At 39.3% G+C, this 27,219-nt stretch overlaps 2 protein-coding genes across 3 annotated transcripts; both read right to left on the reverse strand.

Moving 5' to 3' along the window:
• Positions 1–443: 443 nt before the first annotated feature.
• LOC144659696 (hyaluronidase-1-like) lies at positions 444–27,173 on the reverse strand. 2 transcript variants are annotated; one of them, XM_078520187.1, is made up of 5 exons: positions 27,128–27,173; positions 26,596–27,070; positions 24,555–24,703; positions 23,274–23,715; positions 444–1,657 (listed from the first exon to the last, which is right to left on the reverse strand). In XM_078520187.1, the coding sequence occupies exons 2-5, from the start codon at positions 26,905–26,907 to the stop codon at positions 1,379–1,381; spliced, it is 1,182 nt and encodes a 393-aa protein (XP_078376313.1). In that variant the 5' UTR covers positions 26,908–27,070; positions 27,128–27,173; the 3' UTR covers positions 444–1,378. The 2 variants fall into 2 exon arrangements, with proteins under 2 accessions (XP_078376313.1, XP_078376312.1); XM_078520186.1 differs by lacking the exon at positions 444–1,657 and adding an exon at positions 21,107–22,273.
• Positions 8,892–14,999, reverse strand: LOC144660343 (dermatopontin-like). The gene is made up of 5 exons (XM_078520950.1): positions 14,912–14,999; positions 14,060–14,249; positions 12,501–12,720; positions 10,384–10,536; positions 8,892–9,112 (listed from the first exon to the last, which is right to left on the reverse strand). Exons 2-5 carry the CDS (start codon positions 14,241–14,243, stop codon positions 9,058–9,060), a joined length of 612 nt encoding a protein of 203 aa, XP_078377076.1. The 5' UTR covers positions 14,244–14,249; positions 14,912–14,999; the 3' UTR covers positions 8,892–9,057.
• Positions 27,174–27,219: the final 46 nt, after the last annotated feature.

The following is a 27,219-nucleotide window of genomic DNA, read 5'->3' on the forward strand; positions in this document are numbered from 1 at the left end:
AGGACTTAGTCTCTGTCTTACCGGCCTCACATTATCAACTACGCCGTAACAATAGTGGTATATTGTTAGTAAGACCTCGGCTGAAAACGAAAAAGACTTCGGGAGATCGCACGTTTTTGATAGCTGCCCCATTCTTATGGAACAGTCTTGCCAATAAGACAGCAAACATCCATCGAGTCTTTTAAACGTTCTGTTAAAACATATTTATTTAGAAAGGCTTTTAGTTAGATTTGTTATTCATTTGATTTAATATTGTGATTCTTAAATTTTACTATTTACTACCTTTCACTATTACTCTGGAAATTTTAATATGTAAATATTGTAATTTTAAATTCATTTTTACTGTGTAACTTTTTTAATTTAGTTTAATAATAATTATTGTAATGCGCTTTTGAATATTTTTATAGAAAAAGCGCAATATCAGTATTAAATATTATTATTCAGCCTTTTCCTTTTATCTTTATTTTTGTGACTGTATCAAAATATTTTATGATTTTCAAGATTGGCATTTACATTGCAAAGAGGATTCAGAATGTCGACTTATCTTATTTCCCTAAAAGTATACAAACTGGGCGGTCAAAATGGCATGATTTTGCCTTGTATGTATTTCCACTTGAGAAGTATGCGAATTAGCTTTATTAGTAATGTTACAAGTGTCGGTAAAGGTACGATAGTCACAAACGATGGAAGTTTATGCGCCCCGGGGGGGGGGGGGGGCACTCAAAAAAGTTTTATACGGAGAGGCTCCGCCACAAGCTCTTACCCCTTACCCTTTTATATACCTTTTTCACTAAAATTGGACCCCTTTCGTATACCTTTTAGTGAAAAAAGGTACCCCTTTCATATACCTAAAAGACTTGGCATAGACTTAGAACAGGACGTTTTTTTGTCATTTTAATGTTGCGCTTAATAAATTAAAATAATACAGCCTTAAAGTGCGTCTGTTCGAAATATTTTAATTCAAAGCCCTTAAAAAACCCTAAATGACGGATTTACATACCCTTTCATATACCTTAACTTGAGAAATCCCTGCCCTTTTATATACCTGAAGCCTGAAAAAGGTACCCCTTTCGGGCGGAGCCTCCCCGTACATGTATAAGCCACTATATGGAGTACCCCCCCCGGGTTTATGCGTCGCCATTTTCGTTTGAATTTTATCTCGGTCAACGAGGCTGAATTTTTCCATATGAACAGACGACAAAATTCGTCCCGGTAACCGAGGCAGCCTTTTTAACGGACTTATATGAAGGGGCCCTGAAAAATCTTAGCGGGGCCTGTCGTACCCTAGCACTTTTTTTTCTTCTAGTCTTAAACTTGATGGTTACAGTCTGTTCCACTCCATCCATTGTAACATTTACAACTCACAAATTTCTACTTCTCAGTCAAATCCTGCATAATTAATTCCCTGACTTAAGACCATTGAATACACAGTGGGATCCAACTGAAACGTGCATCTTCCGTGTGAATTGCAAAACGTTTGACTACATGTTTGTGTAATTGTGCTGATATTTTTCACCAGGGGACCCAGAAAATTGTCAATGTAGGACTTGATTTCAAGGCAGTCGGTTTTAGTTCTCTCAGTGAAGTGGTCTCCCCAGATAACAATTCCGGCAGTCCCTTGTTCGGCTGACTGGGCTACTGTCGCTATGACATCAGCCTGTTCAAGAAAAAGAAATCAAGATTATTGTTTCCTTTGTAGTTGTTTTAAAAGTGTAAAATAGCGTTCTCTGGTTTAAAAAGTTAAGAAAAAATATGAGCTTTCGGCTATTTTACTATAGCCTTTGACGAATGTAAAAAAGATAAAGCGCGTGGTGGAAATATATACAAGGGAGGGTGTGAAAATAATTTAAAAAATAAAATACAATAGAAGTGTAAAAAGCTAAAAAAGGACAAAAACAGACAAATTAAGAATTACAATAAGATAGAATATTGTCTTGGTAACGGTTTGGAGTTATTGTCTGCGCAGACAGTTTTGGCAGTGTGCCAAGATTCTAGTGTTCTTCGAATGCGGTAATTGACTTTGTCTATCACGGTAGCGCCATCAAAGTCAATTGAGTGATTATTTTGCCAAGCATGGTTAGCAACGTTCGAGCCTCTCGTATAATTTTTAAGATTTCGTTGATGTTCCTTTCTTCGGGTTTTAAAACATCTGCCCGTTTCTCCTACGTAACTCCAACAGCAGTCAGCGCACGGAATTTTGTAAACAACATTACATTGGAGATCCAGGGGCTGCCTGAATTTAGGAGAAGGGAATTCTTGTTGCAGGGTTTTAGCTGGTTTGCTTACTACACGGATGTCATTTTTACGAAGTAACCTGGTGAGAGGTTCAGTCAATCCGCGGATATAGGGAAGACATGCGAAACCTAGGGATGTGTCAGATGGATCGGCCCATTTGAAGAACATGGACACCAATTCTTCTGGGGGAGGAGTTGTCGGGGCTGACTTCTTTTTTTAATATGTTGGAAATAACTGTTGGTGGGTAGCCGTTGGCTTTCAATGCTTCCGTAACGTGACTAGTCTCGCGTGCTTTACCTTCACAAGTGCTAGGTAGGTTGGCTGCACGGAATAGGAGGGTCGAGGCCGTGCTGACTATATGTTTTATTTCATGATGAGAAGAATAATCCAGATATCTATCTGTATGTGTCGGCTTCCGGTAAACGTCGATGACAATAACACCATTTTTCCTGGAAACCAAGGTGTCCAAGAAAGAGATTTGGCCATTGTTTTCTTCTTCAATAGTAAAAGCGATTTTTGAGTCAATGGAATTTAAAGTGTCATGAAAGGAGGGGACAGCGTCTTTCTTAATGATGACGAAGCTATCGTCAACATATCTTTTCCAAATCCTAGGTGCAATTGTAGAGGTATTGATGGCTAATTCTTCTACCACCTCCATGCAAAGATTAGCGACAATAGGGCTAACAAGGTAAGTGTAAGTGTAACACTTACCAACCAGTCCTCAAGTCACCATTCGCCGAAATTGAAAGGGAACTGAACAGTAGACTCCTCGATCTCAAACGACAAAACAAGATAGACGAAACAGTTTATCAGAAACTCCGTTCTACCGACGGTTCTCCGCCTGCCATCCGGGGTTCCATTAAACACCATAAACCAGGATTCCCTCTTCGACCGATTGTATCGAGCATCGGGTCTGCCCTTTACAACACATCCAAGTTTCTTTCTGATATCCTATCGCCGATTCAGAACCACAATGGCTATTCTGTCCTCAACTCTTCACAATTTGCCAAAGAAATAGCCAATATGGAAATTTCCGACGACGAAGTGATGGTGTCATTCGACGTGGTGTCGCTATTCACAGCTATTCCTGTCCACAAAGCGTGTGATTACATTCGCGACAAGCTGAACAATGACAGTACTTTACAATCTAGAACAAACCTAACCACCGACGACATCGTCGGCGATTTCTCCTTCAATGGGTGTCCGTAAAGTGTTCTACTTTCCAAATGAAGATAAGAGTCTCCCCATTTAACAAGTCCACGCTCAATTTCGAGCAACACGGAACCATGAAAATTGAGAACGGCCGACCATTCGTACTGTTGTGCGAAGTACATTAAGGATACCAGATGTTTTTCACGCTCCGTGCGCTCTAAAGGAGTGATATCCTTACATAACAAAATTTGAGCGTATCCAGCCACGAACTCCGCCAACGTTAACTCCTCGTATTTGACCTCGCGCTGCGCTCGTGTGATACAAAGAAAACTGTGAGGCCATCTTTGAGGATACAAAACCGCACTGGTAGCTTTTGCCTCCCGGCCCGATTTTAACTTACCAGGACGCGAGGAAGGTGCAGAAGTAGCTCCTGATTGCTGAATAGGGTCGGTCTCATTCTCAGACTCGCTATCATCCGAACCACCAACGCCAAGACGCTCTACCCGTCGATCCACGGTCTTAGCTAAATCGGTCATAGCACGAAGCTCTGGCAATGTAACAAGGGGCGGGACTGCTGGCGCTTGCTGCTGATGTTGTGAAGAGGCAGGACGCACTAACGCGCGCAACTCGTTAGTCTCCTGTCGAAGAGATTTCAATTCGGTGGATAAGAGCTGCACCGATGCTGTCAAAGATTGCAATACGTCAGGGTTTGAAGAAGCGTTAGCACCAACCTCGTCGGTATGCTCTAGCTCATCAGCCGCATCGCGATCCTGTTCGGTATCGTTGTGAACTGGACCCGTACAATCCTTTCCAGGACGACCAAAATCATGTGCGGACTTTAACTCTTTGCAACCTGGGCACTTGCTTTGACGACCCATTAGGATAAAACGAATGAAGAAGAAACGAAACTGTACTACACAAATTTCAGTCTGGTACGCTCGAAGTGAAAACTGACTCGAACTGAAAAACGAAACTCCTATCACCTGATACTAAGGGTGTGCGTTGCGCAATTAATCCCTTTGAACACGTGCTTGTCCAAAGGGGGTAAACCTAACCACCGACGACATCATCTCTTTATTGGATTTCACTCTCTCCAATAACTATTTTGTCTACAATAACTGTGTATATAAGCAGGTTCACGGTTGTGCTATGGGCAGCCCTGTGAGCCCTATTGTCGCTAATCTTTGCATGGAGGTGGTAGAAGAATTAGCCATCAATACCTCTACAATTGCACCTAGGATTTGGAAAAGATATGTTGACGATAGCTTCGTCATCATTAAGAAAGACGCTGTCCCCTCCTTTCATGACACTTTAAATTCCATTGACTCAAAAATCGCTTTTACTATTGAAGAAGAAAACAATGGCCAAATCTCTTTCTTGGACACCTTGGTTTCCAGGAAAAATGGTGTTATTGTCATCGACGTTTACCGGAAGCCGACACATACAGATAGATATCTGGATTATTCTTCTCATCATGAAATAAAACATATAGTCAGCACGGCCTCGACCCTCCTATTCCGTGCAGCCAACCTACCTAGCACTTGTGAAGGTAAAGCACGCGAGACTAGTCACGTTACGGAAGCATTGAAAGCCAACGGCTACCCACCAACAGTTATTTCCAACATATTAAAAAAGAAGTCAGCCCCGACAACTCCTCCCCCAGAAGAATTGGTGTCCATGTTCTTCAAATGGGCCGATCCATCTGACACATCCCTAGGTTTCGCATGTCTTCCCTATATCCGCGGATTGACTGAACCTCTCACCAGGTTACTTCGTAAAAATGACATCCGTGTAGTAAGCAAACCAGCTAAAACCCTGCAACAAGAATTCCCTTCTCCTAAATTCAGGCAGCCCCTGGATCTCCAATGTAATGTTGTTTACAAAATTCCGTGCGCTGACTGCTGTTGGAGTTACGTAGGAGAAACGGGCAGATGTTTTAAAACCCGAAGAAAGGAACATCAACGAAATCTTAAAAATTATACGAGAGGCTCGAACGTTGCTAACCATGCTTGGCAAAATAATCACTCAATTGACTTTGATGGCGCTACCGTGATAGACAAAGTCAATTACCGCATTCGAAGAACACTAGAATCTTGGCACACTGCCAAAACTGTCTGCGCAGACAATAACTCCAAACCGTTACCAAGACAATATTCTATCTTATTGTAATTCTTAATTTGTCTGTTTTTGTCCTTTTTTAGCTTTTTACACTTCTATTGTATTTTATTTTTTAAATTATTTTCACACCCTCCCTTGTATATATTTCCACCACGCGCTTTATCTTTTTTACATTCGTCAAAGGCTATAGTAAAATAGCCGAAAGCTCATATTTTTTCTTAACTTTTTAAACCAGAGAACGCTATTTTACACTTTTAATATGTCTCATCCTGGTTGCAGTTCAATTTTTAATTTGTAGTATTTGTTTGGGCTCGTCACGCAACGTCCCCCCCCGGAAAAGCGTTGCGTGACGTGACGACTCAAATAACGGCTACGAAGGGACTAGTAAGGGTATGGTTCAGGTAATAATGTTCTAAAGAGCCTGATGGACTGTATGCTAAGAACTGACAAATGCGGGTTAAAAAAATTCCCAGTAGATGCTTGACACTTTCAAATTAGTACTATAAACAAAACAAAAACTAAAAAAAATGTTGTCAACAGTGTCATTTTTGTGTAATTAACACAAACGTTTCGGGCATAGCCCTTCATCAGTGTGAAAACCGTTTTCCAATGTGTGTACGCCAATGCTAAGAACTTACTAGTTTGTTATAATCTCCAGGTTTAAAGCCGGCGCCACCATATGTCACCGTTTGAGGTTTGACTTGACTGAGCAACTTGGCGTTTCAAATTACCCCTTCAGTTTTTCAAGCGATTAATAAGCTCACTATCAATGTTTTTGTTATGATTTTTTTTATCAGTGGTAAACATCTCCAAGCAAGCAATGACACGATCCTCACTATTATAAGCCCCACATAGTTAGCAGAGGTCTCCCTCTACTAACTATGGCTCCACTGATACAGCAACATCAACAAAACAATTCATGGCTTCAACAGGATTTTTTTCAGGCTTCTTTTCCCCCAGTTGCTTAAATTGGTGGGCTCACGGTGAGAATCTTGCCATTGCTTGTTTCTCTCCGCCGTGCAAAAATGAACAGCAATTATTGGACGATGTTGAGCAAATCAGTGGTGAGCAGATCAATTATTTGCCAAAGCCAAAGACAAACAAATCGCGGTATTTGTGCATAACTGAGTTCATTAACTGTTTAATACCATTTGATCACTGCATGAGATTGTTTTTTTGTCGGAACTGCACACGGCTGTATGCATGGGCAGAATATTATTTGTAGTAATATCACTGTTGGGCGATAATGCACATGGGCAGATCATTACATCAGGTTTTTACGATTCCTTTGCATTAATTTTATCGTCAGTAGTACTGTTCTTGTTGTTGTTGTTTTTTATTCTCATCACTGGTTTACTTGATATTTGCTTCAGGTTTTGATTGATTCACCGGATTTTCTGTGTCCTTTGTGATTGGCAATTACCGTCCTCGGTTTTGGTTTAACCCTATTCAGACCGGGCTTTTTTGGACCTTCTCAGACCGGGGGGAGGGGGGGGGGCTTCGGAAGCCCCCCTATGTAACTTCCAGAATATTTAAGCAATCACCATTAAACTTATAAGATGTATTGTATGTCCGAAACTCTTTTTTTTGGTATATGTCACGTGGGATGGTGACGTCACATCACGTGACAATTACATCATGATGTCAAAACAGCCGCCATCTTGGATCCGCCATCTTGGATTTCAACATTTGTCCAAAATGCCAGAAAACCACCCAAAATCACTGCAAAGTACTCAAAATAAATAAAAATGTACTTTAAACCCGTAAAAATGTAAAAATAATTCCATTTAAGTTGATTTTTATTAACAGAAACACGCAAAATTACAAATTTGGGAAAACGTACCTGTCAAAATGCCGTTGCCATGGTGATGTCAAGTTCCTGATACATCATCCAACCCTACCAAATTGTTGCCAGATAAATTTTAGGAAAACTCAGAAAGTTTGGCAGCGTTTGGTTAAATCTTAAAAAAGTTATAAAAGTTCAAAGTCAGCGCGGGCCTCAAAAGCCCCCACCCCCGATCTGAATAGGGTTAACGACACTCAATTGAAAACTGCTCTGAGAGAACATTGCGATATACAATTTATTACAACAACTATATAGCGAAATGAGACTACGACGTTTCGAAGTCACTTGATTGATTCCATTATCAAGTAGAAGAAAAGATAACGGTCGAGTTTCAAGTATAAATACAACTAAAGGTGACAGAGAATGTAAGAATATTTAAAAAAAAGTGTTTCGCGGTCATTTTAATTCATTGGCATTATAATTCATCAAGTTAAACAAAGAAAATCATAACAGTGAAGGGGGTTTGGATGCCCAGTCTTAAGAACATTGCCCTGAATTCATTGCGCATCCTTTTAAGCTTCCTGCGAGTTTTACGGCTAATTAGTGCGCGCACATAAACAAAATGGCGTTTTTTTCTATGCGGCTTAGCCCGCGAACGGGATAAATTGTCGCTTTCTCGTAAACGAGTATGGTGACCTATCATTTTTTTCTCATAACTTGAGTGTAGCGATCAAATTCTTTCTGTAAAATGAAAACAGTTCAAATTCTGTGTCTGTCTTCTAAATCACTGGAAACGTGTACTTTGCTTGTACTCGCACGGGATTTATAAAGGAATTATATTGTATATACAAGGTCTTCCTGCTCCTAATCGAATGTGGTGACCCCACTTTTTTATTTCAAAATCCGTCAACCAGTAGGCAAAGTTTGGTTGTAAATCTATGTTCAGTTCTATTTCGAGGCAATGACCTTAGTTAGCATAGATTTTTACGAATTTATTACTCGTTCAAACTGCGTAGTTTCTGAAGAATATTATTCTACATGACACGAGCGTGGGACGAAGAAAAAATCTGAGTCCCCGACGGGAATCGAACCCATGGCCTCCCAGAATACCGGTTGGGCGCTCTAACCAACTGAGCTACGTGAGACTCGCTGTGAGCTAGGCCATTTACTAGGTTGATATGTGACACGCGTCCTGCATACTGCTAGACATTGACATTGCTGTTCCACGCTCGTGTCATGTAGAATAACATTCTTCACTATTTATCACCGAGCTTAAAATCTACCATCTTTATTATTTACTGCGTAGTTTCTGTTTCGATTTAGAAGATATACCAAGCACTCGAGACAGTGTTTCATCGGCTATCCAAACACCTAGCATTTCGTCAAAAATACTCCGCTGCGTGGCAATTCTATTCTCGGTGTCTGGATATTCCGATAAAACACTGACGCTCGTGTTTGATATATTACAAGCAATGTCTTCGACGTGCAGGCGTTACGAAACGAAAGTTGTAAAAGTATTTGTTTGGTAGCTGGTAACAGAAAGTTTCTTTATAACTTCCTTTATTTTCAATATCTCCCGCAGATCAAGCAACAACATAAAGTCATTTTTTAAAGCTCTTTATTGCCTCCATTACCATACAGTTTAGCCCAGCAAGGCACGTCATATATTTGTTTTAAATTGCTGCCACGTTCTGATTCTTAATTTTAACGTATAGCCCCTTGTCCAGAATGCGTCTTTGATCTTGGTGCTTGCTTTAAATCGCTTTTCATTTTTTCCCCACAAACTTGAATTGACAGATGTCGAACTTCCACATACGATCCCTTCCAAGGAAAGATATAATAAAAAAATATTTCAGTTATAAGGAATAGCCCAGTTTTCCTCGGTCGGAATCTCGTTTACTACTGACCGTAATATAATTACTTCTGGGATTGCTTTACACCATGAAAATTGGGATTTACATGAAATTAAAGATGGTTAAAGCTGGTGTAAAGTAGGCTATCCAACTTTACACCATCAATTAAATGTTTTTTAAAGGTGGTTAAACTGACCTTTACACTACCGTGTGTCAATGTTATTTAAAGTTGGTGTAAAGGAGTCTCTTTATCTGACTTTATGCTTGAGTGTAAAGCTGGGATAAAGGTAAGCTTTAAAAAATTTAAAGTCAGCGAAAAGCTGAATAAATTCCAAATTTGCGCCAGCTTTACCTGAGCTTTACACTACGGTAAAGTTATGTTTTCATGCTGTGCTAATGAAACCGATAAATTCCATCTCCACCAATTATTAAAAAAAAAAATACAGCGTGACAGAAAGTCCAAATTAAAAGAAACTCAGTCCTATTTTTGAAGAGAGTGGAACAAATTAGTTTTAGACCATGTTTTCCGCATCAGTCACACGTACGGGGCTGTCTCAAGTAACTTAACGAGTGTGTAAAACTCAGCTTTTAGTTACGCCGCTTGACATAAGGCGCGAGATATTATGTCAAGTCATAACATTTAACAACTATTCGCAGAAGTGGAGGTGGCTAGTGGTAGATATTTACCGAGCCGCGAAGCAGCGAGGTAAACATCGGCTGAAATCACTGAACTAGCTTCCTATTAAAGAGAGACTCGCATCTCAACGATACAACCATGATGCACAATTCTATAACAAATTTGTTCCAGACTATCCTGCTGATATGTTCAAACTATGTTCCTATGTCCATAATAGACAAACTCGATCTTCTAGTGCCTTAGACATACCCTAATGTCGCCTGTCAACAAGGCAGCGCTCTTTTGCTTACAGAAAAACAAAACTCTGAAACTCTTTGAATAATACTATTGTCCATAAAATGCTCCAAGAATTTAGGGCGTCATTTTGCAACTGTTATATTAGGTTAATTTTTCTATATTAGTAATATTCTTGACATATTTATTGTATTTATAATATTAGGTAGGTAAAGTCTGTGTCCGAGCTGTAGTTGTGATTGTATACTGCAAAAACGCTTAAACAGTGTTTTCCGAATCAAAGATTGGATCTCCCTAATCACAAATCCCTAGATCCGCCCCTGTGAGTGATTCTTAGAAGCGGCAACAAAGTAAAAGAAAATACTTACCCGTAATGGAAACTATGAACACTGTAAACTCCGACCAAGTAGAAGGACCATGGAACCGGGTAGCTAAGGTCCTGGAAATAGTTGTTCTTGAACAGGGTTGTTTGACAGGTGTGTGCGATGTAGCCATTTACGTGACAACAACGGAAGCCGAACCTAAATAAGAAAAAAATCTCAAAGTAGCTCCCATTACCAGTTTTCTCCACCTTTATCATGACGATGATCAGAAATATTGCAGTAGTTTTTATTCTGCAAGCCTGACGTAACTGTTTGAGGCCCGCGCTGACTTTGATCGCTTGTAACTTTTCAAGATTCAACCAAACCCTGCCAATCTTTCTGAGTTTATCTAAAATTTATCTGGGAATAATTTGGTAGAATAGGATGTTGGGTCAGCAACTTGACTTTACCATGGCACTGGCATTTTGATAGGCATGTTTTCCCAAATGTGTAATTTTCATGTTTCTTTTAATGAAAATTAAATGCAATTAATTGTTACCTTTATTGATTTTGTGTACTTTGCAGTAATTTTTAGTGGTTGTCTGGCATTATTGAAAAATTTTGAAATCCAAGATGGCGGATCCAAAATGGCGGCTGCTTTGACATCATGATGTAATTATCACGTGATGCGGCGTCATTATCTTACGTGACGTATACTAAAAGAAAGATTTTCGGACATACTATATATCCTCTAAGTTTAATTGTAATGGCTTAAATATTCTGGAAGATACATAGGTGGTCAGAGAAGGTCCAAAAAAGCTCGGTCTGAATAACGTTAAAATAGTTTCTGCCAAGTAAATATTTCCCAACTCTTTTTCCACTGTGGGTATATATTCAAATTGTGACGCTTTTTTTTAATTAGTTCAAGTGCCTATCTGTGAAAAGATCGTTTTCAGCTATCCAGAGTAATATCTCTGCGATGCAATGTCCGATTACTTTTAAATTTCGGGATATGTTATTTGGCTCTTAATAAACACATGGGCAAAAAAAAAAAAAAAAAAAAAAAAAATCGATATTTCTGTTCATTTCTAGTAATTTCAATTCTAAACATTTCTGTTTATTTCTAGTAATTTCTAAATTAATTTACTATTTTATCCTATTGTAATTTAAATATCTTATCTACCTCCTTTAATATCGTTTCGCTATTGTTTCCTTACATAAACATATTTCTTGTAAGAGCAATTTTTTAATGTAATGCGCAAGAAATAAATTATTATTACTATTATTATTATTATTATTATTATTAATTATTATTATTATTATTATTATTATTATTATTATATCATAGGTGACAAATTATTCCTTAATTCTGGCGCGAAATTTTAACGTTAATTTATAATTTCACATGTGAAATTATAAAATTGCCATGGCAACGTAGTTAGCGGCAAGATGGCGTCCGTAATAAAAGATGTTTTAGAGCTTCAACTTTGTACGTTTTCCCTTGAATTTCATCTTAGCCAGCTAGCCTTGGCCTGTAAGAAAACTTTTGATGATATTTTATATTTCAAAACGTCAAAACGTCTTCTAGACTTAAGCCAATTACATAAATGGCATCGAGCGGATTTTTGAGCGTTTAACACGGGCACCGTTTTCAGTTCATTCAAGACGAACAACGGTCATAATGTGAGAAATAATTGACAGTTGACTCATCTTTAAAACTTTGTCAACAGCAAAAATAAATATCTGAAAGGTTCTCTTTAAAGACTAAAAAACTTGCGATGTTGAGCAAAATGTATGCTTTCGACTGTTCAAAGCTCGGAGTTCGCGATGCAATTTACCAGTCAAAAACCTACGATTGCAAGCATAATTTGTCACCTATGATATTAAAATGTAATCAATTGGTATACTCGTGAAATTAGGAAATAATTTCACTTGCATTTTGTCAAAATTCTAATAGTTCTAGTAATGTATTGTAATTGTAAGTAAGCTATGTATTGTAATGTATTGTAAGTCAGTGTTACTCAATAAACTGAAAAAAAAAAACCATTGCCTTTTAACCAATCAAAATTCAGGAGTTGCAATTTACCATTGATAGTTTTTAATAATATTAAATATTCCAACATCAGATATACGTAGCACAGGTATATATGCTACCATTGAGTTACTTAGCTTGACTTATTTACCTGCGATCGCGGTAACGACCATTGTAAACACTTCTGACACCAGCAATGAAGCCATTATGTGGGCACCTAAAGTCCAGGGTCTCTCTAAAGTAGATCTCATATGAAGCAACTGCACAGTTGCCATCGTGATAACGAACAGGGCCATATCCACACCGAAAATAGTGGATGCGATCTTCCTGGCATCTTTCGTGATGACTGCGCCAGTACTTCAGAGAGTAGTCTTTAACAAAGGGAAAGATTTTATGTTAAACCGCTTTAACTGGTTTACCACAGAAAAATATAAGGCGGTAATTAAATTACAGAGAGAAACACAGTCGAACCTCTGTAATACGGACACCGCAGTAAGCAAAGTGTCCGTGTTAGAGAGATGGTGTCCATTTTATAGAGGACACCATTATGACGTCACTTTAATAACAACCTGAAGTGTTTAGTAGCTAAAAACAGGCCCCCACTCGTCTTTAAACAACATCTAAGTTGGTTTATACGCAGCATTAAGACACTCTATCAGTAGAGCACTGCATTCAGCTACATGTACTATATAAGAATCATTTTTTCAAACGAAATAATCTACAACGCAGTGCTGCACGTCCAAGGTGAATGAAGCGTTGTTATTCTTGTATTATATGCACAAGCTATCATCAACTGATCACCGGAGTATCCGTAGTAAAGAGGTTAACTTTAATATGGGGCAGAGATTTAGTGTCCATTGTGCGTACGTATATACTAGAGAGGGTCCGTAGTATAGAGGGTTTTCTCTAAAGGAAATAGGTGAGAATTTTGTTGGGTCATCGGAGATTGTCCGTAATAGAGAGGTGGCTGTCAGGAAAGGTTCGACTGTGATCCATTTACAAGTTCAATCAACTTGGATTTTGACATTAGGAATTCATATTTTCTTTATTTAGCGTTAACTACCTACTAAATTAATAGAAATGTTAAAAATGCAAATGAAATTAGACCAGGAACTTTGCATAACAGGGAAAAAGGAGGTGATATCATATCAACAACAACATTGGTTGTGTCCTACCCCGGGGGGGGGGGGGCACTCCCTATAATGGCCTATACGGGGAGGCTCCGCCCGAAAGGGGTACCTTTTTCACGCTTCAGGTATATAAAGGGGTAGGAATTTCACAAGATTAGGTATGTGAAAGGGTAGGGAAATCTGTCATTTAGGTTTTAAAGGGGTCTTTAATAAAAATATTTCGAACAGACGCATCTTACGGCTGTATCATTTTGATTTATTAAACACTACATAAAAATGAGAATAAGACTTCTTGTGTAAGGTATATGTCATGTCATTTAGGTATGTGAAAGGGCTACCTTTTTTTCAATAAAAGGTATACGAAAGGGGTACTAAAAACTGCTTAGAAATCTTACCTTCAAAGGGAAATTAGTGTATGTAGATAAATTTTCTGGAGGCAGCGTTTTGGATATTTTGGAGCATCTTTTGACCAACCTTTTGAGAAATTGGCAACTCTTTTTGGAGATCTCGAGCAACTTGTGGAAAGCCCTAATATCAACCCCCCCCCCCCCCCCCCCCCAATATTGCAAATGTTACTTACTGTCGTTGCATTTAAAATTGAAGTACTCGTGCCAATTGTGCTCCCATGCGACTCCCGCTGGACTGGACGAGCTACAACGTCGGCGACGTCGGCGCCGGCGACTTCCTCCCCATAAACCAGAAACCAGCAGTAGATCAGCGAGGATCAGCAACAGCAACAGCTTAGCAAGTATCTTTTTCGCCATGGTGAACTAAAATAGGGAATCAATCAATCAATCAATCAATCAATCAATCAATCAATCAAACAATTAATCTTTGTTTAACGTAGTCAGCACGCTAAACTAAACCGCCAGTTTGCAGGTGCGCCACGAAATAAAAATGTACATAGAAAAGGACGCATTTTTAGTAGATTTGTCGAAGCCGCAATTTAGTGGGAATCGAGTGCCAGTGAAAAAGGCTCTTCTCGTGGCTTGAGGGTGCAGAAATTATAGTTACACCGAAATAAAAAGGTGTTGATTTTTTTACTAAGCTTTGAAGTCCTTTTTGTTAGTGAATGCTCTTAAACTGAATAGATGAATCGGTCAGTTCAGATGAGTGACGAGTATTTTCAACCCCCCCCCCCACCAAACACATTTTTGCATAATCGGCTCAAGAGAGATTTGCAGTTAAGCACCAACAATAGGTATACCTTTTTAAAACCAAGAAAGCACCTCGTTCACTGTTAAAAAACATTAGAAAGTTCCTTATTTTCAAGAAATTATTTCAATATGCTAAGACATATAAATGGCTTTTTGGCTATCTCTGTCAGGGAATTGCTCTCTGTAAATAACATTTAACGGACCTTGGGAAGAGTTGGCCACAAATTGTTAACACAAGTGCTGAACACTGGCTTTTAGAAATCGACATCACTTACCTTCCACGGGATAATTCCTTGATCGGGTTGAGACTAAAGATAGGAAACAAAAAGCTTAACGCATCCTTGGAGACCCAGGGGCAGTTAGTGGAGCGAAACGAAGGAATAAACCGGGCAGAAATTGTGGCGACGAAAGTTTTCGCTACCGTTTCTGCCCGGTTTATTCCTTCGTTTCGTCCCACTAACTGCCCCTGAGTCTCCGAGGATGAGCTTAATGTAGAACTAAAGAGAAATTATATAGGCTAAAAAGCACACAATTTCAAACCAAATCAGCGGAACCTCTCCGATACTTACTTTTCCCCGTTCAGAACGGAATGAGCAGACCCATCAAAGAGCAATCAATATTATTTGTTAAAACGTTTCTTATTACTAGCATATTTGATTTTGTCCAATCAGCATTTAAGACTCCAAGTCCTCTGTTAATTTCCATTTTGTTTGCCACGTTTTATTTTCTTAGCGTTGTCATAATATCTATTTTCAAGTGGGATTCCTAATGCGATTCTGCCTGAATAAACAAATAAAAGTGAGACATCACGTCAGATCCATCAGATAAAGTGGTGCAGAATTAAATAATTCTTGTATTCGCTGTAAGGAGCTTTTAATTGTGTAAGATTGAAACAAATTATCTTCCTCTTGTGATGAGTAAATTGCAGAACACAAACAAATTCAGAGGGACCATTTTAAACATTCTCTTTGAGACCTTACGTGAGTCGCGTATAATCATAGCTTAAGAAAGTATTTTGAAACTCATGTCTGTGTGTATAAACCTGTAGATTAAACCTGAAACTCTGCTTTTAACGATGAGTTTAAAAACAGTTGTTTCCACAAAGATATGTCTATATTTTGCTAAGCAAAATAAACATTATTAAAGCTAAGACCTTTTTACTTATGGAATCTCAATTTTGAAGTAGAATTTTTTTTCTTTTTTCGTGGTTGAAACCTTCTCTTTATAACTCTTTCTAACATACCGTATACATATCTAGAACTGTCTGGCCAGCGCACATGCATGTGTAGATCAAATTTAAGTTATGTTTTTAATAGCGTTGATGTAGAGGAGAAAGATTGAATAGGAATTAGTAAGATTTCCGTGATGTTGTTCATAAATTCAGCTGCAGGTGAATGAATAACCGAATTTACGCATAAAATTATTAAAACGCGATTGTCATTATCCAGGCATGGAACAACACGATTGCACTAAAAAAGTTTTTTCTGCGTTCAAAATTGTTGCATAAGGTACAAGAGTTATGCTAGTTGTTTCCTTTAGAAAGGAAACCTCAGTGTCAAGAATACCCGGAAGAAGAGATTCAGACGGGATGGTCAAATTGCAATTGGCTTCAGTTACAAGACATACCGTGGATTGTTGGGTTTTTGTGGGGGGGGGTGGGGGGGGGTTGGGGGGGTTAAGGAATGAAAAAAGGGGGGGTTGGTGGAAATTAATAAAAAAAAGGGGGGGTTTTGGGGGTGGGGGGGCTACAATTCCCGTATTTGAGCCTAGGTGAAGCCGCACGTTGGATTTACTAGACCAGGAATGCATAGTATCACTTGGTCATGCCAATATATCATTTGAAATGACTGTAAGGAATCTGTTTGAAAACGAAAACTGGTCCGTTTTTCTCCGACCGTGTTTGTTCGTTCTGTTTAAACAAACTTAAGATACTGAAAGCAATAACAACTACAAAATACAGGGGAGTTTTTGGTTGACGCGATAGAAACTCAAACTGTCAAAACTAAAAATTTTCGTGTTCAATCAACTGACACGGCTTAAGTGCTTGCCAAACAGAAAATAAAAAAAATGATATTTTTCTCCATATGTATTCTATTTAATTAAAGGAACCATGTTAAGGGGATTTTGCAGATTTATTTAGTTTTAACTGTTCTAAAATAAGTGGTAGGCAGCTTTACCCACGAGAAACAGTATTTTTGAACATTAACGGAAGATCTAACCTTTATTCGGGGAAAGAAATCCGCCAACCTTGGCTATAAATAACGATTTCTGGAAGGCGCGCGAAAACAACTTGCGAGTCATCCGCAGCCAAACGTGCTTAAAAACAGTCAAATGCTATAGAATAGCAATTGTTTATAAAAATAGACCATTTCTTTTAATTTTCTTACGACACAAGTATAAATTTTGGCTGTTCAAAAATTTGTTAAAAACCGTGATATAGTCCCATTTTACAAATTCAATAAAAAAGCAAGAACAAACAAAACATGAATTAGAGATTGTCTTTATTTGCAATGATGTGAAAAACACAGTGCAGCAATCAGACATAACTCAAACATTGCTAAACGCATCTGACGGGCCCCTGTTTAATGACTGCAGAACAACAATGTAGACAATATAAGCTTATAAAAATTCTGGGGGAACTCCCTTACATAGGCTAATAATTAAGCATGTGCGGCCCCAAAAAGTATAGTTCTCAAGCCGTTTTGGCCTGAAACAGAAAGAACTAAAAGAAAAACTAAATAATTCTTGCAGCTTTAAGAATTTCCCACCCAGTAGCAAACAGAACTTAACAGACCACGGAAAGTTTATTTGCCTTCAGCGCAGTAAACAAACTTCAATTTATAGCTAGAACTCAAACATTATCGATCAGATGACTCAGCTGGCGGGGGAAACCAAACAGAAACTGTCGTGACTTTTTGACTAAAAATTAAAAAATATGGATCTTCGCTCTTCTTCTAAACATTGAAGACATCGAAGGCATCACTAAATTCAACTACTCCGACATTAAAATTGAGTGTTGTTTTATACGACTCGTCTTGCTTAAAGTCGAGTCGACTTACCAGAAGTCTAGTTGCGAGAGACTTAGCGTAAAATACAGCAAGGGAATTAGGAAGGGTAGAGAAAGTCGGCGACTCGACTCGATCGAGTCGTGACGACTCGTCTTGCTTAAAGTCGACTCGACTTACCGGACGTCTAGTCGCAAGAGACTTAGCTTAATTATAAATACAGCGGGGATATGATATGAGGAGGGATAGAAAAAGTCGACGAATCGACTCGACTCGATCGAGTCGTGACGACTCGTCTAGCAAAACGCCGACCCGACTTACCATAATTCTATTGGCGAAAGACTTATCGTAAACTATATGTAAGGTAAGGAAAATCCGACAAGCAAACCTAGGGATAGCTGGGCATGATACCAGCCCAAATGCCTGTATTACTAGTTCTATAAACGCATGTAGGTAATTCGTGCGTTTTAAGCGAAACGCGTTAAAGTCTGATTCTTTAGACCCACACTCGAAGTATCAACCAACCATTAACATATCATGAATGTAAAGCACAAACACCGGCGAGCAAACCCAGGCATGATACAAACCATACCATGTATTACTCGTTCTTTAAACGCGTGCAGACAATCAGTACTTTTTAAGCGAAACGCGTAATTTGGTCTGATTCTTTAGGCCCCGGCCATTTCGAATGAATATTCTTCTCACCTTTATGCCAATCGTTGTATTAAACAGTTTTCTTTTTGAAGCGCGTTTTTTAACGGGAAACGCGAAGCGATTGTTTAGATTTCTGAGAATTTAAAAGAATTCTTAAGTTATAAAAAAGGATATTGTTTGAGTTATGGGCGATTTTCGGAAGCCTTCTTTTTTAATAACATGCGATTATTTTTAAAATGCCACGGTAATTTTTTGTAATTACCCGAAAACGCTGCCAAACAGTTGAGGTTTACTCACAACAACTAACAGGAAAATCCACTCCGTAGATTTCCTGAACGAGCGACTTCTTTGATTTTGCCTTTAAAATCTGACTCCGTTGTGTTATGCGTCTGCCTTGACCGTCGCATAAATGTGTTACTTATAATAACCCAGTACCAGCCAGTTTTGAGGCTGATGTCACCTTAATCTTGTGTGTAAAAGTTAAAAAGATCGTTTATATACATCAAATGTAAGCAGTCAATAAAGATGGATGCTTTCAGCCGAATTGTTGAAAATATCAAGGAAATGACGTTATTTTAAATTGTGAAAAATTTGTCGATTTGTTCTTATTTTAAAGCTGCACCTAGAACAGGATATTGCAAAGGTTTGTGCCTAATTTTAGCCTGTTCCTTTCATACGGTTTTTATAATTTCGGTCGGAAAGTCAAGTGCATTTGCTTTCTACAACCGATATCTTGGTAACAGGGCTGGCCCGACTTCTTATATGAACGCCGGCATCGAAATATTCACAAAGCAAATAGGAGTGAGGAAAGATCTCGGTAACTGGGCCAGCCTGGGTCAACCGGGCTTGTGAGGCGGCCCTTAAAGGCGTTCCTTAGAAGCTACACTGAGGTTTGATTTTTAATTTCAACTCATTTTTAGGACCTCTCACATGAGCCCGTTACGGGTTCCGTACCAGGACAGATCATGACCAATGGAAAATTTTAGCCCGGTGACGGGGAAATCAAACTAAAATGGCGACACATAAGTAGTTGCATCGCCACTACTCGTTGCTTTATCGCTACTTGACACTATAAAGCTAATCGCATATTCAAGTGGAAAAGAAAAGGAAAATATGCGAGACCGGAACCGAGAAACACATCTTTATCAAAAAAATGGAGTGAGTCGAGATCCGCTAGGCCAGCCCGGTCAACTGGGACTATTAAGGGCCTCTCACATGAGCCCGGTTTACGAGCGTCTAAGACGGACGGATTTGACCCTGAGGAAAATTGTAGCCCGGTTGACGGGAAAAATCAAGAAACGAAGGAAAATGGCGAAGTGCATGCCACTACTCGTTGCTTTCGACTGTACTTAAGTTTCGATATTCTTAAGTGGAAGATACAAGGATTGCGAGATCTCGGTGAGAAACCGAGATTTGTCCGAGCCCCGCCCATCAACAGAATTTATCAAAAAAATGGAGTGAGTGAGATCTCGGTAACTTGGCCAGCCCGGTCAACTGGGATCATATTAAGAAGCCCTATGTACCATACTGCTGAACACCCCGCAAGTGAACTGCACGGCAATGCTCTCCTCTCACGTTTTCTCCCGAGACAATCAGCGGGAGGTCGGGCGAGGAGCAAACGATAACCGGAAAAGAAGTGAAGTTGAAAGCAAAATAGAAGCTTTTTTACCACTTAAACTGAATAATACGCCAAAAACAACCCCCAAAAACAAAGAACGATCACGCAACACTTAATTACCACTAAATGCTCCAGTGAAAGTGTAATAAACACATGGATGCGCGGTGGCATGGATATGAGCGCGCGACGAGGACGGCCCGGGGCGGGGGGCGTTGCGGGCGGCAGACACTTACCCAGGCCCCCCACCCAGGTGAAAATGGGTACCGACACTGCTTGGGGGTAACCCGCGATGGACAGCATCCCATCGGGGGAGGCTACTCTCAGTCGCTTAATGCTACGGAAACCGGGACGCAGACTTTATCTACCTATTTAATAAAGAACTCGGTAGTAAAAACATTAAATTATTTTTTTTAATACAATACAATAATACAAATTATTTAAAAGGCCAAGCCTTCCTTTTTATCTACCCTTACTTCCCAACTTAAAATGTTTTTACAGTCCGATAAGGAGCGAGGCGTCCTTCGCACTTCTAGCATTGCGTATCTTATTTCAAGAGATAAGACTCTTGTCCCGCGAACAAGAGACAGGTATGGTGGCCCATCGGCTAGAGACACTTTGTTAGATCTTCGTATTGTCTTTTGAGGGACCTATACAAACATGCAGTTTAAAAAAAATATATATGAAAATTTGCTACGGCTTCTCACAAACAAGAAAAAGCGCCAGTTTTCCGAGATCCCGCCTTGCGACTACAGTAAAAACCCGCAAGTAAGAACCTGCATTTTCCAAAGTTAGTCTAAACAGGTTCTTTCATAAATGGAAATTAGCAGAAATTTAGGCTTTTTAGGTTCTTATTTTCTGGAGAAAAAATACATTGTTTTTTATAGAGCTTTAAGTGGTATTCAGCCTTTTCCTTTTATCTTTATTTTTGTAATTGTATCAATAATACGTGGTTTTCACTGTCACGCCGCGAGAAAATAAATCCAAAACTATTGAGACAAAAAATATAAGAATGTTACTTAAAGTAGAAAACTAAAATATAAACTACTTGTCCAAGTCTCAGGTCTGTGTGTTATTCCGTACTGAAGTTATCAGTCAAAATGTTTCACGCAAATTTAGAGAGCACAGTATAGAATCGCCATGTTGGAGCCCAACTGCTTGTGGTTTTCTCCAACATGGCGGCCATTTGTGAAATCAATGAAAACATCTAGCATTAAATTCTGAAATAAAAAGCGGGCAAATCACCCTCATGAACAAGTAAACATTCACAAAATCACATCTTGCGAAACCTCAACTGTCCGGATTGTTTTAAAAAAATCGCAGGATGAGGCATTTTTTAAAGAATACCGTGACAGCCTTCCGGCTGAAAAGCCATCTTTGATCTCGTGTGGCGTGAAACTCCGAAATTCAAAATGCTCTTACTTAAAGACGGCGAATGCTATCGAGCTAAAAACCTTCAAAAGGATATTTATTATGCACGTCTAATTGCCATTAAAGGATAAAAACTCAGGGGTCTTGCGATTCTGAGTTTTAGAATTTTGATGACGTCACGTGAAAACCAAGAATATTTTATGATTTTCAACATTGGCATTTACATTCCGCAAAGAGGAAACTGGGCGGTAAAAATGGCATGACTTTGCCATGTATGTATTTCCACTTGAGAAGTATGCGAATTAGCCTATCGCGCTTCGCGCTCTCTCCTCGTACCTCACGCCCGAACTCCCCTTCTCCTTCCCCTTTGAACGCCAGCCACGCAGGCTATATGCGAATTAGCTTTATAAGTTATGTTACAAGTGTCGGTAAAAGTACGATAGTCACAAGCGATGGAAGTTTATGCGTCGCCATTTTCGTTTCTTGAATTTTATCTTGGTCAACGAGGCTGAATTTTTCCATATGAACAGACGACAAAATTCGTCCCGGTAACCGAGGCAGCCTTTTTTTTTACGGACTTATATGAAGGGGCCCTGAAAAACCTTAGCGGGGCCTGTCGTACCCTAGCACTTTTCTTTCTTCTATTCTTAAACTTGATGGTTACAGTCTGTTCCACTCCATCCATTGTAACATTTACAACTCACAAATTTCCACTTCTCAGTCAAATCCTGCATAATTCCCTGATTCAAGACCTTTGTATACACAGTGGGATCCAACTGAAACGCGCACCTTCCGTGTAAACTGCAGAACTTTTGACTGCATGTTTGTGTAATTGTGCTGATATTTTTTACCAGGGGACCCAGAAAATTGTCAATGTAGGATTTGACTTCAAGGCAGTCGGTTTTAGTTCTCTCAGTGAAGTGGTCTCCCCAGATAACAATCCCGGCAGTCCCTTGTTCTGCTGACTGGGCTACTGTCGCTATGACATCAGCCTGTTCAAGAAAAAAGAAATCAAGATTAGGGTCTGTGAGGGTATAGTCTCCTTCCCAAGCCGTTGTTTGGGCTCGTCACGCAACGCTCCCTTTCGGAGAAGCGTTGCGTGACGTGACAATTAACCTACCGGTACATGTAAATAACGACTAAAAAAAGAGACTAGTGAGGATATGGTTGAGGAAATAATGTTCTGAAGAACCTGGTGGACTGCATATCTCAGCAAGTGATAGGAAAAAACTTCATTATTGTTATATCAATTTCGAGGTACATTACTCAACTATGCCACCGTTTTAGGTTTAACTACATTTAAATGACGTCTCGAGCAACGAACGTTTCTTTCAAATTATCGCTTCTAGCGTTTCAAGGGATTAGGGGTTTTCATTTATTAGTGCATGGGGGGGGGGGGGGAGTCGGCAAGATTGTTGGGGGGGGGGGGGTTAAGTTATTTTGGCGCTAATCTAAATGGAGCGGGGTACAGCAAATTATGGACAAAAACTAATTAAAATAACCAATAAATTAACAGGGGGGATGCGACATTTTTGCCAACCAACCAAGGAAGTGGGGTTGGGTAATATTTGGAGGCTATTCCACGTTAATAATTACCATATCATTCGATTATTGAGCTTGGTAGCAATTTAAAATCTTTCTACGACAATTTGTAAAAAAGCTTTTTTTTTTTTTGGAAAAGAAAACAATTTATTTACGTTTGCATGAGCAGAATATATCATTTACAGCAAAATCACTGTCAGACGATATTTAAATATAATAAAAGGCCCACGAAGAGACCATTACATGTAAGAATTCTTTATTTTGAAATGAACGCAAAGAAAGCATGCCCAGAAACATACGTGGTTTTTATCATTTCTATGCACTAATTTCAGTCATCTTTAGCAGTACAGTTCTCGTTGTTGATTTCTTTATCCTCATCACTGGTTTACTTGTTAACGTATGGAAGTACTTAGGAGAATTTTAAAATCGCTCGCAGTTTGTCTTACTTACCTCATTGAGATATATCTGTGAGACTGCGTATGTAATGCGAACGTAAGGGTACACAGGGATGATGCGCCCGTCTAACTTCTTGGAATGTCTGAAACTTTCCATTATTCTATACTTGACAAATAACCTGGAATTTCGATGCGATGTATCGTGAAGGTAAATTGATGGAAACAGTGCTGAACTGGACTCAAACATCCATGATATTTGGTCGTTTCTTTGCATTGTCAGTTTACTACAGTTGTATGGTAGACTGTCTTTGTGGTTGTAACAGTTTGGAAAGCCATAAAATCCCCACGAGGATTTTGGACGAAGTTTCTGCACGAGCAACACGGTCCCTTCCATGAATTGCTGGGCTGCAGTTTCATACTCTAATCTGGCTATTTCTTCAATTAAACCCTCTGACCAGGAAGGATGTCTTTGCCTGACTAGATCCATGGACTTGGTTCTGAAAACAGAGAAATGACCAATGGCAAAGATTAAAATGTTATAGTCAACACTGTCTTTTTTACAGACACCCTATGAGGACGGAAGACTTCGGGTCAACTTCGAAAATCTTCAGAAGTCTTGGGGTTACTCCCCCCCCCCCGGGGGGGTGTTACTCCCTATAATATCAGGCTTCAGGTATATATAGGTAGGGATTTCACAAGTTTAGGTATACGAAAGGGTCTGGAAATCTGTCCTTTAGGTTTTTTGAAAGGGCCTTTAATTAAAATATTTCGAACAATTGCAACTTATGGCTGTATTATTTCAATTTATTAAGCGCTACTTGAAAATGACAAGAAAACGTAATGTTTTAGTCTATACCATGACTCAGGTATGAAAGGGGTACCATTAAAAGAAGAGAATGGGTACTGTAGGGGACATGTGATTGCAGTAACCGACGCCCGCCACAGAATCCAGATGGAGGACAAAATAGGGAATGCAGTGATATTGAGCAAGGAAAGTAAAGACACAGGAGATCAGACAGAGAAAAGCAGGAGGCAGCCAAGTGCCCGCACTCCTAGTATGTAAGTTAACAATACAAGATCACTGACCAAGTTTACTAGTTATGGGGTGGCAAACAAGTCACAAATGAGGGGGAAGGGGAGGGGAGGAGAGGTACAATTTGATGCATTCAAAATGTACCATAGATCTTTCCAAGACAATTACAAAAAATAATTTAAAATGGCACTCTTAGGGGGTAAAGGTATAACACTTCTTAAAATCAATAACATATTGAATAAATTTCATTTGGCATGATATTTCAAATGAACTGTGACAGCAAAATGTAATAACTTTTCACACCTGTAGATGGAAAGTGTGTCCCAGTTCCTGTTAAACACAGGTCTCCAGTACTCCCAGTCAATAACGCCAATGCCTTGGAAGTCTGGGTCGGTTATAACACTTGTGATGTCTTTCTCGACTTTGCTGAGGTGTTCTGTCAAGTTCACAAGCTGTTATAACAAAAAAAATAATTATAGTCTGTTAAATTAAAACTGCTGACATGTACAAAATAAACATAAGCATACAAACAATATGGGAAAAACACAGAGGGGCACTGGCAATGTGTATACATGTGTCTGTGGCTATAACCACAAGATGGCTTAGGGCAGGCATTTCCTTGGGCAACCGGTACACATATACCTTTCTCCCAGAAGTATAAAAGGGAACAAAACATGAAGGACTGGTGGTGGGGGATGTGTACTACTCTGTGACTGTATGTAGTAGTAATTAATTTTTTATAGTACTACTTTTGTTAGTATTTATTAAGCTATTTAACTTACATGTATACCGGTAATCTTATCTATAACAAAATTCTTGATTTTGATTGGTTCTGCGTCACCTTTTTGTCCTATTAATTGGCACGTGATGACGTTGTTTTCCTACATGTTCACATATTACAGGTATCCAATTTAAACAATTGTACACATACGCCATTTGCTTGTCAAGCACGGATCTTAAGCATGTGCATTTAAATGTTTTTTTTTTTTTGGTGTTTTTCCACTGTTTGAAAAACCATTAATTGAATTTACCATTGACTTCTTTTTACACTAAAAAAGATCTTCAAAGACTTCCTAACCTCGAATTTTGTTATGGACACCATTACTTAGTAATTGGACCTTGTGTCATACAATTCATAGAGTTATCATGCCTGCAGTTATTTAAAATCATCCTCGTGCTGTAGGCTCGGCCGATTTCCAATTATTAATTACATATATATTACCAGATGCATATCACCTGATACTACCAATTGTTATGAAAAGCAGTTATTTAGGGGAGTGAAACAGTTTTCCAGAATTTTTTCCAATCCAGTCCGACTTACCATATGTAGGCCCTTATTATTCCCATCCTTACTTTCTCTTGGACTTATGCCCGGCTCCGTTCAAAACGAGTCTATGTGCGAAACCATTCAAATGAAAATGAGTTTGATTTGCATGAAAATGGACCTGTATGTGAAACTCATTTTCAATTGAATGGTTTCCCACGTAGACTCGTTTTGAAACAGAGGCAAAGGATAACTCGGAAATGGCCTATTTATTTTGTGAGGAGAAATTTGAGGTTGGTCACTCTAGTTCATGTAACATTACTTCTAGTGCTATAAATGAACTTTAACAGGATAAGCTCTGGCAGCTGTAATGGGCTCTTTAAAGTTGATTGCACATTTTGCCCCTCCAGGGTAAGGCCATTTGAATTTAGGTTTTCAAAAAGCCTGGTCTAAATTGCTGTCACATTAAAGATCAGTATGGGTTTTATTCGGGACATTTGATCACATTTGAACCTCTCTTCAGTCCCGAGGGTGGGGTATTTGACTGAAAAATTGCCAAAAAATTCAAATGCCCCCCCCCCCCTTTGCCCTACCCCCCTCCCCCACCCTCTCTAACTTTACATTGAAACCTGCATAAACACAGAATACCTCACCCCGGCAGGGCCATTCCATTTTATATTCACACTCCCCCCCCCCCTCTCCCCTATAGATGAGATTTTCTGTAGGGATTTTTGGAAATCATTTCTGAGGGGGTAGCCCTGTTGGCGCATTCGATCTTTTGAGTATTTTTTCTGAAGTAGCCTGCGAATACAGCCGCCTCTCCCATTAATGAGAGGCGGCTGTATTCGCAGGCTATTCCTGAAGGGGTTAGGGAAAAGTTCGCTTTTTTCTGAAGGGAATTCAAAAATCAGATAATTTCTTTTTTTCTTAGGGGGTAAATTTTGACTTACCTCATCATTAGGGGGGGGGGGGTGGATATACAAATGTAAAATGGAATGCCCCCCAGCTATTTATAAATTACATGTACTCTTTGTCGTTTTGTAGTTCGAGCAGAGCTCAAAGGCACGGATAAAACTCTACCTGTGGGAGGCCACCATTCACTGCTTTTCCATCACTGTCAAAATACGGATACAAACCCAGCTCTTTGTTGTAAAATATGACGATGTACTCTCCCCGCCATGTTTGGTCATGATTTACCACAAAGTCGAATGCACTGAAATCAAGCGTGACGTTCCACTTGGCTTTGCAATCGCCTGTTGGAGTATTCCACACGGTGATAAAAGGTTTGTTAGGCAAAGGAGGTCCTTCGACAGGGTTGCAAGTGTATTGCAGCGCAGAAAGGCTGATTAAGAGAGCGATCACCAAAAGAAACCTCTTGACTCCCGACGCCATTTTTGTCACGCAAGTACTATGTCACATGTCACATGATAATCACGTTGTTTCAAGTCAGAACGTTCGATTGAGCGAATACAACGATCTTTACGTCGAGTTGGCGCAAAGCACAAGCAGAAAAGCTGGGATTTCAAATGAAAGTATGTCGTGGAATTAGCGTGTTCTTCTGCGACTTTCAAATAACCGCGCGCTTTTTTTCTCCCCCCCCCCCAAAAAAAACTTTCAAGGGACTACCGGTATATTGGGGACAAAATAGTTCCCCATACATAACGTATCCAAAAATAACAAAGAACGCAGCTGACCAGCAGTTGA

The sequence above is a fragment of the Oculina patagonica genome, chromosome 7 (genome assembly GCF_052425735.1).
Source record: "Oculina patagonica isolate OP01 chromosome 7, crgOcupat, whole genome shotgun sequence".
Lineage (NCBI taxonomy): Eukaryota > Metazoa > Cnidaria > Anthozoa > Scleractinia > Oculinidae > Oculina > Oculina patagonica.

Bases quoted from the DNA above. Each gene is read 5' to 3' on its own strand.
- LOC144659696 (XM_078520186.1), bottom strand. From the start codon at position 26,907: ATGGCGTCGGGAGTCAAGAGGTTTCTTTTGGTGATCGCTCTCTTAATC. The intron at 24,704-26,595 runs GTAGAGTTTTAT...TTGTTATAACAG, and splicing joins TGAATGGTGGCCTCCCACAG to CTTGTGAACTTGACAGAACA. The intron at 22,274-23,273 runs GTAAGTAAGACA...TTTCTTGAACAG, and splicing joins CACAGATATATCTCAATGAG to GCTGATGTCATAGCGACAGT.
- LOC144660343 (XM_078520950.1), bottom strand. From the start codon at position 14,243: ATGGCGAAAAAGATACTTGCTAAGCTGTTGCTGTTGCTGATCCTCGCT. The intron at 10,537-12,500 runs GTAAATAAGTCA...TTTCTTATTTAG, and splicing joins GGTCGTTACCGCGATCGCAG to GTTCGGCTTCCGTTGTTGTC. The intron at 9,113-10,383 runs GTAAGTATTTTC...TTTCCTTGGAAG, and splicing joins GTTCATAGTTTCCATTACGG to GGATCGTATGTGGAAGTTCG.